Source organism: Empidonax traillii, unplaced genomic scaffold, assembly GCF_003031625.1.
Source record: "Empidonax traillii isolate 1590-97213 ecotype Southwest subspecies unplaced genomic scaffold, ASM303162v1 scaffold267:size678996, whole genome shotgun sequence".
NCBI classification, from domain to species: domain Eukaryota; kingdom Metazoa; phylum Chordata; class Aves; order Passeriformes; family Tyrannidae; genus Empidonax; species Empidonax traillii.
Window position 1 is genome coordinate 387,673 of NW_020955460.1, and position 12,660 is coordinate 400,332.

At 53.1% G+C, this 12,660-nt stretch overlaps 2 protein-coding genes across 2 annotated transcripts; one reads left to right on the forward strand and one right to left on the reverse strand.

The window, feature by feature from the left end:
* Nucleotides 1–3,853: 3,853 nt before the first annotated feature.
* Nucleotides 3,854–6,627, reverse strand: NDUFB6 (NADH:ubiquinone oxidoreductase subunit B6). The gene is made up of 4 exons (XM_027889621.1): nt 6,431–6,627; nt 6,262–6,354; nt 5,133–5,177; nt 3,854–4,006 (listed from the first exon to the last, which is right to left on the reverse strand). The coding sequence occupies exons 1-4, from the start codon at nt 6,608–6,610 to the stop codon at nt 3,938–3,940; spliced, it is 387 nt and encodes a 128-aa protein (XP_027745422.1). The 5' UTR covers nt 6,611–6,627; the 3' UTR covers nt 3,854–3,937.
* Nucleotides 6,628–7,490: 863 nt separating this feature from the next.
* Nucleotides 7,491–12,488, forward strand: EEF2KMT (eukaryotic elongation factor 2 lysine methyltransferase). Its single transcript, XM_027889618.1, has 8 exons — nt 7,491–7,603; nt 7,682–7,744; nt 8,318–8,398; nt 8,574–8,675; nt 8,861–8,994; nt 9,956–10,251; nt 11,191–11,340; nt 11,996–12,488. The coding sequence occupies exons 1-8, from the start codon at nt 7,520–7,522 to the stop codon at nt 12,094–12,096; spliced, it is 1,011 nt and encodes a 336-aa protein (XP_027745419.1). The 5' UTR covers nt 7,491–7,519; the 3' UTR covers nt 12,097–12,488.
* Nucleotides 12,489–12,660: the final 172 nt, after the last annotated feature.

Consider the following 12,660-nt stretch of genomic DNA (forward strand, 5'->3'; position numbering starts at 1 on the left):
CATGCACAGGATTATTGATGAGTGTGAGCAGTGGGACTGCACAGCCCTGAGGGAAAGGAGGAGGAGGAGGGGAGTCACTGCAGTTTGTGTGGGCTTTGACATCACATCTACAGGGCATGACACAAACAGCTGCTGACACCCAGCTCTGCTGGCAGGATGGGGGAGCTCCTGGCTGGAATTAAATCCCCAGCGTGGCCCTCCATATCTGGAGAATAAATGCAAAAAGTTAACTTTGCCCAGTTAGGGAGTGATTTGATGTAGTGGATGATGTCAGTGTGTTCTGTTAGGAATCACAGTCATGGAATGGTTTGAGTTGGAAGGTCTGTCATGCCATGGGCAGGGACACCTTCCACCAGCCCAGGTTGCTCCAAGCCCCGTCCAGCCTGGCCTTGGACACTTCCAGGGATCCAGGGGCAGCCACAGCTTCTCTGGGCAACCTGTGCCAGGGTTTCCCCACCCTTACAGCCAAGAATTCCTTCCCAATATCCCATCTAACCCTGCCCTCAGGCAGTGGAAAGCCATTTCCCCTTGTCCTGTCCCTCCATCCCTTGTCCCCAGTCCCTCTCCATCTCTCTTGCTCCTTTAGGCCTGGAAGGGGTTCTAAGGTCTCCCTGGAGCCTTCTCTTCTCCAGGCTGAACTCCCCTAGCTCTCCCAGCCAGTCAAAAGTCATTCCTGGGAATGACTGAGTGCTGTAGGAGAATGCAGAGTGTGGCTGAAGGTGAGGGGAACGTCACCTCTCCTCTGCCCTGAGCAAACCTCATCACAGAAAACAATCGTTTTCAGGCACTGTAACTCCACACTGAGTGTTTCCCTGCTCCTCCTCCCCCTGCCATGCCTCCTAAAAGGACTCATTCCACGTTTTTTCCTGGAGCTATCTGGCCTGTGGCTGCCTGGGCCATCCCCAGCCTTTTTTGATGATACAAACGTTGCGTTCCTCCAGCTGTGAAGATTCTCCATCCACCACGACTTTCCACCGTAGAGAAGAGCATCAGCCATTTCCCCAGTGCCTCAGACTTGCACAGCCAAGACCCAGCAAGTAAGGTCATGTGGATCCTCATGGATTATGGATGTGAATCCTCATGGATTGCAGTGTATGGCAGTGCAGACTCAGCTCTGTGTCTCTCCAGTAAGTGAGCTTGCCTGGCACTGACTGTGAGCTCTGTGTCATGGGGACACCCTGCGGGGTGGGAGAGGCTGGGAGGTGACCTGGAGCAGGTCCCACTGGCCAAGCACAGGGACACACACCCAGGGTCGGCACAAGGACACTTCCCATTGTGTTCTGGCAGCCAGTGCTGGAGCCAACAGCTCCTCCTGAGGCACCTCAGGTGAGAGGGAGGAAAGGTTGGTGTGTTCCACATCCCAAAGGTCTTCCAGTCCTCATTTCTCAAGACACCAAGCTTGAATGAATGCTTCCCTTCATTCTCATCTCTGTTCCACCTCCACCCTGGCTTGGGCAAGTGGCTCCTTTCTGGTGCCTGCCCTCAACCCTCCTGTTTTTAGCCTGAGGAACAAAGAAGGTCCTGATGGCTCTCAAAGGGCAGGACAGACAGTCATATGATCTGTCACCTATTTGGGAGGAAATTTCCCTCCCAGGGGTCCTTGAGCTGTTGCAATGGAAGGCTTTCTGCAGCAAGGCAGGTGCAAAGAAAGGTAACTCTTGTCTAAATATATAGTATATATGTACTACCTAAGAGTGGTCAGGCCCTGGCACAGGTTGCCCAGAGAAGCTGTGGCTGCCCCTGGATCCCTGGAAGTGTCCAAGGCCAGGTTGGACGGGGCTTGGAGCAACCTGGGCTAGTGGAAGGTGTCCCTGCCCCTGGCAGGGGGTGGAATGAGATGGGCTTTAAGGTCCCTTCCAACCCAAACCAGTCTGTGACTCTGGGATTATCTATATGTGTATCCAGCACTGAGCAGTGATGTTTTTTTAGCCAGAAGGGACCTCAAAAGGAAGTTAAGCAGAAGATGTACTGCATGTACCTGTGTGCAACACTGAGGACATCTGAGAGAACAGTATTGTACAAACCCAGAGGAGTTTTGCACTCATTGTCAAGATGGTGCATCACCCACATTTAGCACAAGGGAAGTAAGACTCACAGAAATTGAGAGCAATAGTTTTGCATTGCAGGTGTCCAGCAGCTGTCAGCAGTGTGGGGTCTCACAGCAGGCGGGTGGTCCTGCTCACTGACTGACACACCTTCAGTGGGACAGCCAGGTGATGGACATGAATGATTCTGTAACGGTGTCAGGACATGTTCCATGTCCTCTATTTCCTTTATGGAGGGGTTGTGACACTCAAACCCCTCCCTGTTGAAGGGAGAGGCATCAAACCCCTCTCCTCAGGGAGGATTATCTGATCCAAAACACCAAAGTGATCCTTGGGACTGAGTCTGTGGCCTAGAACGGTCCCTTGGGCCCCACACTGCAGGGAAGTTGGGGGATCAGGGTGGCTCTGGGGTGCTGGAGCTGTGGGGATGTCCATGGGCCTCTGGGGGTACTAGGAATTCCCTGGAGCTCTGGGGGAATTCTCACTAGAGCAGGAGAGTTGTCAGGGCTCCCTGGGAGGAATCTGAAGCCCTGGGGGGATCAGGGTTTCCTTGGGGGAATCTGGGAGCCCTGGGGGGATCAGGGTTTCTTTGGGGGAATCTGGGAGCCCTGGGGGGATGGGGCATCCCCATGGGTGTGGTGTGTCCTCTGGAGGTGTCACAGCCCCCAGTTCCTCATAAGCACAAGTGTGCAGGGTGACCTTGGAGTTCTGAGGCAGCCCCCTATTGCTACTGATAACCCTAAAGGGCCCCCATCAACCCCAGTCCCTTCACTCTTTACCTTCCCAGTGACCCCCCAAGCCCTGCTGACTCTCCAGCTCTCCCAGTGACTCCCAGCCTGCCCCAGTAGCCCCTCCAGGGCCTCCCAGTGATGACCCACAGGATGCTGCTGGTTCCTCCCAGCCCATGACTGCACCCAAGGAAAGGGATGGCTGTGGGTTTGGCCAGGGCCTGGGGGCTGGGCCAGGAGCCTGACGTGGGGTCTGTGCCTCCCTGATCTGCTCTGACTGCAGGACAGTTTTCCCTGTGTTTGCCACGTTGGTCAAATCCCTCCCAGAGCAGTTCTGAGGGGTCTGGCTGTCCCCAAACACAGCAGGGGGGCTCTGGCCTGTCCCCCCACCTCACAAACACGGGCTGTACGGGTCTCACGTGGCTCAGGAGGGGTTTCTGTCCCAGACCCTCCCGGTACGCACCTCGGGGCTGGTTTAACCCTTTCTATCCCCAAAGCAGCTGCTAAAACACTTTGAATCACAGAATATCTTAGGCTGGAAGGGATCCATAGGGATCACTAACCCCAGCTCCCTGTCCCAACAGGACACTCTTCCCAGTAAGAAGTGCCCCAGGTACATGGGGCCACTGGGGGCTGGAAGACTCCCCCTCCAAAGGGGCTGAAGGCAGAGAAATGAGGGGTAAAAAGGAATTTTGGCAGTGTCTCTTCTGCCACCCTCCCCAGGCAGAGAAATGGGATGACATAGATGAAAACTTAATTTTCACTGGAAACCTGTCAGAATTGGTTGGTAGAAAAGAGTCTGGTAGGGCAGGAGAGCAGAACTGTGTGTGTGAGAGGAGCTCACAGTGACACCCCTCCTCAGGGCAGCCTGCTCCAAAATCCCGGGACCCACAGCATCTCTCCTGTCCCTCTGAGGTCACACTGTCCTGCTGGCAGGTCTGTCAGGTCAGATTAAAGGTGGGGAAGGGGGCTGGGGATCACCAGGACCCAGCAATGACACTCACCAAAGGCCAAAGGAACTCACACAGAGGAGCACCTGATGTGGGCTGAGGAGACAGTAAATGAGAGAAGCTGAGGCGATGCAGAATAAAGACTTTTATAGAACAGAGAAAGCAGGTGCAGCTCCTGCTGTGTTTGCTGAAGGAGGAAATCAGCTCCCAGTCATCAGTGGTGCTCGTGGGGATCTTCTTTCAGGGGTGGCATGACTTCTCCAGTCTCTAAAATCTTGTCCCCCTGAGGGATGAGAGAGTGGTGAGCATTCCCTCCTGCACCCAGCCCCTCCCTGCACAGCCCAGTCCTTCAGGGAACCTGCAAATTCCCCACTCCCAGCCAAAAATCTTACTGCAACTCACTCAGAACACACTCACCCAACATTCCCAGGATACAGGAATAACATCCCAGCCAAACCACCTGAACCTGCACCTGCTTCACCACGGAACAGCAGCCAAACAGTTCGAGACTTGTCTTGTTTTAAAAATGTACACTGGACTTATAGCACTGCATAACCCCCCTCAGCACAGCACAGGGTTCAGGGAGTCCAAACCCAGGGCCTGGAGACCATGGAGAGACATGTAATCCCTCACAAACCAACCTGCTGCCCCAGTGCTGCCTGTCCCAGCTCCAGGCACTGTCCTGGCCCACTGAGCTGATCTAAGCTGACTGAAAAACTAGGCTGAAGACAGAGGACAACAGCCTGACCTTCAGAATGTTGCTGCGTGGTTGTGAGGGATGGAACCTGTTAGAACTGCCGAAAGTGTGCAGCTGTCAGAAAGGGCAGGGTGGATTTTCTGGGAGAGTGTTTGCTCTCTGACTTGTTACACCAATCAGTGAGTAACAGCTCAGAGCAGCCTGAAAACAGACCAAGCAACGTGACCCTCTCTGCCTCACAAAACTCACCCCAAACTGAGGTGACCAAATCTGTGGGGACCCTGAGCATGGGCGACCTGCAGGGACACCTGGGACCAAGCCAGAACCAACAATCCCAGTGCTGACAGTGCTGTCAGTCCATGTGTTAATAACCACAGAGGCTTTAAACACCCATTCCCAAAGGGAATGTTTGTGTTTTCCACCCCATGGGCCACGTCAGCCAGGTACTGTCAGCCAAGTACCCCAAATTCTGCAGCTACAGAGGAGGTCCCACTGAAACAAGGACTGTCTGCTCCGAGGACAGGATGAGAACTGCCCAAAAACACTGTTCCTGTGCTGCTCCAGGACAGGCTGCCCCCAGAACCCACCACATCCCTCCGGAGTCTCTACCAGGGATTCCTCAGCTGCTGCACAGACTTGCACTTCTCCCCATGGAACCCCTTCCCATCTGTCTGACAAAGCTGGAAGACAAAACAAGTGTTAACTGACTTACTGGGAATATCCGTGGATTTGCCATGATCACTCCGTGGGGCGTTTTCTGGAATTGGGGGGAGGGGGGGAGAGAGGGAAAAGGGAAAGAAAAGAGTGTTACTTGGAGGGAGCACAAAGGCTTTCCAAAATGGGGGACAAGAGCCTTCCAGAACACAAGCTCTGCTGAGCACAAGGCTCCTCAGGCCAGGCCCTTTTCACCAGTGAAAGAAATATGTGAGGCTAATACAGGAACACCTGTATTAGCCAGGGAAGGCTGTGGAAGTGGAAGGTCTGTTCCCCCATCCGTGCCTTGGCCCTTCCCATTCCCCACCCCAGCAGCTGTCCTGGTTATTCCCATGGTCACCATTCCTCCAGGAAAGCAACAACTCAGACACAGCTTTCCAGCTCACAGGAGGCAGCACAGGAAAAGCTGGGTACTGCCATAAATCACAGAATCATGGAATGATTTGGGGTGGAAAGGACTTTAAAGATCATCTCATTCCATTCTTCTGCCATGGGTAGGGACATCTTCCACCAGCCCAGGTTGCTCCAAGCCCCATCCAACCTGGCCTTGGACACTTCCAGGGATCCAGGGGCAGCCACAGCTTCTCTGGGCAACCTGTGCCAGGGCCTGCCCACCCTCACAGCCAACAATTCCTTCCCAATATCCCATCTAACCCTGCCCTCTGGCAGTGGGAAGCCACTCCCTGTGTCCTGTCCCTCCATCCCTTGTCCCCAGTCCCTCTCCAGCTCTCCTGGAGCCCCTTTAGGCCCTGCAAGGGGCTCTCAGGTCTCCCTGGAGCCTTCTCTTCTCCAGGTGAACCCCCCCAGCTCTCCCAGCCTGGCTCCAGAGCAGAGGGGCTCCAGCCTTGGAGCATCTCCGTGGGCTCCTCTGGACTCGCTCCAACAGCTCCACGTCCTTTGTGTACCGGGAACCCCAACCCTGCAGGCAGCACTGCAGGTGGAGGCCTCACCAGAGCGATTTTTTTATGATAAAATATCACCAAAAATATATATATATATTTCTGACACCTAAGAAAGGAAAAGCAAGAGGTGGACAGGCCACGGGAGGTCACCTTATCCTGCAGCCCAACACAACCAGCCCTCACACCAACCCCCCCGCAGGGTTTCACCGGGGCTGCCCCGCGCACCATGAGGTGGTACTTCACGTAGTAGGTGACGATCCAGGCGGGGATCAGCACCCGCACCAGGATGAAGCCGCTGGTCTGGTAGGCCTTGTACACCTGCGGGGACAGGGGCGGGTCAGGGGGGGCCGGCGGGCCCCGGGCGGGCCCCGGGCGAGCCCCCCGTCCCCCTCACCTGCTGCCGCCACAGCCCCCCGGGCCGCAGGAAACCCTCCCAGAAGGCGGCCACAGGGCCGAGCTTGCGCGGGGGCAGGACGGGCTCCCGCTCGCTCAGCTCCTGGTCCCGCAGCCACCGGCGCCGCAGGGCGCGGAGCTGCTGCAGCCGCAGCTTCTCATCGTCCGCGGGGCCGCTCATGGCCCGGCTCGGCTGGGCTCGGTCCCTGCCCCGCTCGGCTCGGCTCGGTTACAGCCCCGGCCCCGCTCGGTCCCTGCCCCGCTCGGCTGGGCTCGGTGCAGCCCCGGCCCCGCTCGCTCCTGCCCGGCCGCGGGCGCCCCGTCCTTGGGCGCGGCGCTCGCAGTGACGGGGCGGGCGCAGCGCGATGACGAGCCCGGGGGAGGCACCGGGCGGATCGGCGAGAGATGGACGGGGGAGCTCCTGTGGGCAAGGGATGGGAGAGCTGCGATGGGGCAGCCTGAAAAAGAGAAGGTTTGGGGTGACCTACGGGCCGTCTCCCCGCTGAAGGGAAGGTACAGGAACGATGGGGCAGGGCTGTGCACAAGAGCACGTAGTGACAGGACTAGGGGGAATGGGACCAAAATGAAAGAGAGTAGGCTTAGGTTGGATATTAGGGAGAAATTCTTCCCTGTGAGGGCAGGGAGGCCCTGGCACAGGTTGCCCAGAGAAGCTGTGGCTGCCCCTGGATCCCTGGAAGTGTCCAAGGCCAGGTTGGACGGGGCTTGGAGCAACCTGGGCTGGTGGAAGGTGTCCCTGCCCGTGGCAGGGGGTGGAACGAGATGGTCTTTAAGGTCTTTCCAATCTAACCCATCCCCCGATCCCACTGATTAATCCAGTGATCCATCCCATTGATCCCACTGATTAATCCCGGTGATCAATCCCGCTGATCCCATTGCCCCCCCGATCCCACTGATTAATCCCGGTGATCAATCCCACTGATCCCATTGCCCTCCCGATGCCCGTAGGGTCGCGGGTTCGAGGCCCCGCTCGGGCCGTTCCGCTCCTCCCTCCGGCGGCTCCACCCCCGGGCGCTCCCTCCACTCGAGTCCGGGGATGCGCGGCCTTTCCCGGCTCTGCACCGCCGGGGCCATGGCCGAGCCCGAGCCGGGGCTGCTGCTCCGCTTCCAGCGGCGGTTCCTGGCGGCGCGGCCGCTCCTCTCGCTGCCCTGGCCGGTACCGGGGGCAGGACCGGGCGGGGGGGACGCGGCACCGCTGCTTTGTTGGGTTGTTTATTTATTTATCCCGCTTTAGGAGCTGGAACAAAACCTGCGGGCTGCGCCGGACTCGTCCCTGCTCCAGGACATCCTGCACCAGGTGGGGACACCCCCGGCTGCCCCCGCGTGTGCCCAGAGCCACTCGAGTCCCTCGTAAATGCAGCGGTCTGCAGTGGGCCCTGCAGAACTGCAGCTTTCCTTCTCTGCCTCTCATTTGGCTGTTCGTGGATCGAAATGGAGACCCGCGTGCCCGAGCACTGATGTGGTGAATGGCGCGGGCGGGTCTGCCCAGCTGGTCCTGGATCCTGCGGGATACAGGGAATGCTGGTGCCTGAACTGTCCCTGGGGATGGGGAAAAAAAGCAAATCAGGCAGCAAGCCGAAAAGGAACGAGGGAAGAGAAAAAGCAAAAGAAGGAGGAGAGCAAACCGGACTATTCCCACTCGGTTTTGCTCTTTGCTCTTTGAAAAGGGAGATTTTTGCTGCCACAAAAGCTGCGAAATCTGCTGCCACAGACCTGTAAAAAAATCTTCACATTTCAATTTCTGGCTCAGCATCACTTGTACAGACTAAATCCCGATGCATTTCATGGCACCCAGAGCCCAATTAATGGTCTTTCTCTGGCCCTCAGTACCCTCCCTGGTAACTGGTTTCCACGGCTGTTCCTGTTTCAGACCATTCTCCACCCTCTGTGTGTGAAATATCCCCCCTCAACCAAGTACAGGAGGTGCTTTCTGACTGAGCTCATCAAAAAGGTACTGCTTGCTTTTCACTCTTCTTTTTTTCCCTCGAAAATATCCCCTGTAACAACAAACCACAACACTCAGTGTAAATATTGGGGCCAACAGTGTATTAAATGGGACTTAAAATGCAAATGTTTTCTGTTTTCATGACAATGTGACCCCCAGAGCTGCCCTGTTCTTCCCACAGCACGAATCCACAGCAGCTGAACCCCTGGATGAACTGTATGACACACTGGCAGATGTTTTAAAAGAAGAAGAATCTACTCAGTGTTACAAAAACTACTTACTGGTAAGCATCGATGCTGCACTGTTCTAAATCACATTTGATAATTTGAACTGAGCAATAATTGGCTTTAAAAATAACCCCCAGGAGCCTGGAGTGCTTTCTGCCTTTTCCCAGGTGCCAATATTGACTGTGAAGTGTAACCCTGTTGTCTGTGCTGACCCATCTTTGCCTTCTCGTGTGTCCTCCAGCCCACAGGAGACTGGGTGACCCTTTCTGAGAGCACAGCCCTGATCTCTGGGGGGACCACGGGGCTTGTCACGTGGGACGCTGCTCTGCACCTGGCGGGGTGGGCAGGGGGGAACCCCGAGGTGTTCCGGGCCAGGTAAGGGCACAGCGGGGGTGGAAAGGGGGAACAGAATCACGGCATGGTTTGGGTGGGAAGGAGCTTAAAGATCATCTCATTCAGTTCTTCTGCCATGGGCAGGGACACCTTCCACCAGCCCAGGGTGCTCCAAGCCCCGTCCATCCTGGCCTTGGACACTTCCAAGGACCCAGGGGCAACCCCAGCCCTCTGTTACTGTGAGCTACGAAACTGTAGTTTACCAACAGACAATATTTATAACAGTAACATTTCATAATAGGCAGTATATACACCCAGAATAAGTGAAATCACACCCTTTTGGTGCTGCGGAACTGCTGCTCTTGTCTGTTCTGCAAGTCAAGCTGTGACTCAGGACAGGACCTTGTAGTTCTGTCAGCACAGGGGTTAAGATCAAAACCCTGGCACTGTGCAGACTGACTTGCCTTGAATTTCAGCTGTTCAGTTCTCAGTAATTTAACTAAAATTCACTTCACTCCTTGCTGGGATCCATCTCACCAGTGTTAGAGAAGCCATGGGCAGGTCTGATCGCATCATCTGGACTTTATAAATCAACAGCTGAGAGGAACAAGCACTTTTGAGGAAAAGATAATTTAAAATAGTGACTCCCAAAGGAACTGTGCTGCTCAGGGTCTGCTTCTCTGCCCTGACTATGAAAAGAACCAGTTCAGGGGGAGGCAGATGCAGATGGCTACAACCAGGTGGGAATGCCTCTCATCCCCACGCTGGGAATGCTTTGTGTACCATATGCAAAAGCAGCATTTCAGGTAATTAATTTATGCTCACCCTCAGCATTTCCCAGCTCTCCAGTTGCTTGGGATAAAGGTTAGGTTGTCAATGGTTGACTCAAAAATTATTTAAATTATCTGAAGCTCATTTTACCTTTAATTTTACTTGCAGTATTTTTGATTTCCAACTTAATATAGAGCCCTAATAGTACTCCCTTTACTCTGTTATCCTTCAGGACAGTCTTGGAATTAGGAAGTGGGATTGGCTTCACTGGAATTGCCATCTGCAAGACCTGCCAACCCAAGACATACATATTTAGTGACTGCCACCCTCGTGTTCTCAGCCAGCTGGGAGAGAACATCAATCTCAACGGCTTCGAAGCCACCTGGTGTATCCAGACAGAGCTCCAAGGGCAGGAGGTGGAAGCAAAGAACTGCCAAACCCCAAAAGTGATTGTTGCAGAACTTGACTGGGGCTCAGTGACAGAAGAACAGCTGGGGGGTGTCCAAGCTGACGTTGTCATCGCAGCAGGTAATGTCACCTCGCCAGTGGGACCCTGCAGGACACAGCAGGTTGGAGAGACAGGGGGGCAGAACTCAGGAGTCCTGGCAGGCTCCTGAGGGATGATATCATTAAAAAAAAACCCCAAACAACTGCAGCCCTTTTTTGGACTTGCCCATATATAAATCTGGGGGGAGAGTATAGGAAATCTAATGGTGGAAGATCTAGCGATAGTGAAGTGTCTCAGCTGCAGCTACAGGGTTTTACTCCCTGATTTGGAGCTTTGCAAAGCAAAAATTACCTGAGAATCCAGGTGAGAAAATGACTTTGTCATCCAAGGTATCACAAGATGTGAGTTCTGTAAGATGAAGCCACTGTATGGTACCCAATGCCAACAACACTGTTCAGTGGCCAAACCAGCCCAAGCTGGACTCTGAAGACAAGAACTAAAGGACATTTACATCTGACACCTCAACACTTCCATGCAGAAACCAAGCACCTCTGAGTGTCAGTATTTTGTACCCCTTGGTGCTCACTCTCACCTCCCATCACTGTTTCTGCTCTCCTGGAAATGACTCGGGACTCAAACTGCTGCAAGTCCTTTGCCATCAGTCTCTCAAACCCCCGTTTTTCACAAGGCGGGTTTGTTTTGCCAAGGGCACTGGTAACAGCACCAACACTCAGTGTTCCTGCTGGATGGACCTAAATAAAATACCTGACAATCCATTTCCAAAAAAGGAGCACAGATTTTTAGTGATTTTGGAGTGGTAGTAGAGATGAGGGCATAGCACATAAAACAGAGGCATTTCTGAAGCTCTCTCCTTGGGAATTTTTAACCCCTGAATAAAAGAAAAATATTCTCCTGCACTGTGAATATTTTATATTTTTGTTTTGCAGTTCTCATTCTGCTTTTTGCTCAATCCTCAATAAATATTGTATTTCCAACCCCCCTTTTCTTTTTTTTTGCAGATGTGGTGTATGATCCAGAGATCATTTTAGCCCTCATTGGGATGCTGCAGAAACTCTCCTCCTCCAGAGCAGACAGAAAAGCTCCCGAGGTCTTCATTGCCTTCGCAATCCGTAACCCAGACACGTCTCACCTGTTCCAGGCTGAGCTGGGTAGGGGCCTCTTTCATCAACTGTTCAATAGTTCTGCCTCTTTCCCCATCATTTTCCTGGGGTAGGGATGAACAGCAGCCTTTGTTGGTGAGGGGCACTGTCCAGTTGTCAGATTGTTATCCCACAGCTGGGTTTAAGAGTGGGGGCTTTTCCTCATGGATTTGATCAGGAGATTGGAACTTACCTTTAGGTACATCCTGGCTATCACAGCTCACGTCTGGAAGGGATGAATCCAAGTGTGGTGGACTCAAAAAAGGGAGGAAACTAAAAAGGGTTAAGCTTAAAGGAGGGAAACCATCTGCGCTGCTCTGTCACAGTGATAAATAACAGAGATGCAGCCTAAACCCTTCATCTTATCTTTCCTGTTTGAGGGTTAAAAGCCAACTAGGGCTTAAATAAAATAGGAATTTTTTTTTTCTTCATATACTCCTCTAAAGCCTGTATTTTGCAGTGTGTCAGCTGCGCAGCAACTGATTAATTCACAAAGTGATGCTGAGAGAGGCATTACTGGTATCTTTTAAAAAACACTCAAAGCATTTGCCTGTAGCTTTTCTTTCACAGCGTGGTAAAGATCTCTTCTTACAGAACTTGTCGTGCAACTTGTGCTCTTCGTTTTAGGAAGCCTAAATATGATTCCCTGTGTTTCTCTTCACAGATAAAGTCGGGATCAGGTGGCAGATTATTCCAGCCCACAGCAACAGTAATTTTCTCGATGATGTGCAGCCAAATGTAACTATTCTCCAGCTATTTATATAGGCTTGGCAAACAGAATTAGAGTTTTGAGACCAACAGGAGCTGTGTCATCCCTGCAATAAGATTATCCTGAATTCTGGAAGCTCCCACCAGAGGTGCTGGACTGTACACAGGGGCTGTTGTCAATGGGAGTTGTTTCTTCCTGTAGTTTCCAGCATGTCAAGCTGCTGCCCTTGAAAAAGGAGTGAACCTCAAACAATAGAAAAAAAAAATTAAGTTCCAATCACACTGCACTTTAATTCTGTAGAAGACAACAGAATTCAAGAGTCTTTCTTTAACTGTGTTTTGACTTGTTAGTGCTGGAGGCAAACCTGCAGGATGGCAGGATGAGGATCTCCCACAGACAAGGGAGCAAAATGATGGTTCAGAGTAATAAATATTTTTAAATATTAAAACCTGCTGTAATTGTCCACTCTGGGGGTTTTTTATACTTGGTTGTATATACTGGCAGTCTGGTCAGTCTTAAAAATGAACCACTGAACGAGCAGTGACCAATACCCACAGAGCTGTGGGATGTCCCAGGCTGTAGGAGCAGGTGGAAATCAGGGGCATCTTTACCCTGCAGTG

Bases quoted from the DNA above. Each gene is read 5' to 3' on its own strand.
- NDUFB6 (XM_027889621.1), bottom strand. From the start codon at position 6,610: ATGAGCGGCCCCGCGGACGATGAGAAGCTGCGGCTGCAGCAGCTCCGC. The intron at 6,355-6,430 runs GTGAGGGGGACG...CTGTCCCCGCAG, and splicing joins GGGGGCTGTGGCGGCAGCAG to GTGTACAAGGCCTACCAGAC. The intron at 4,007-5,132 runs GTAAGTCAGTTA...CTCATCCCTCAG, and splicing joins CAAATCCACGGATATTCCCA to GGGGACAAGATTTTAGAGAC.
- EEF2KMT (XM_027889618.1), top strand. From the start codon at position 7,520: ATGGCCGAGCCCGAGCCGGGGCTGCTGCTCCGCTTCCAGCGGCGGTTC. The intron at 7,604-7,681 runs GTACCGGGGGCA...ATCCCGCTTTAG, and splicing joins TCCTCTCGCTGCCCTGGCCG to GAGCTGGAACAAAACCTGCG. The intron at 7,745-8,317 runs GTGGGGACACCC...TTCCTGTTTCAG, and splicing joins TCCAGGACATCCTGCACCAG to ACCATTCTCCACCCTCTGTG.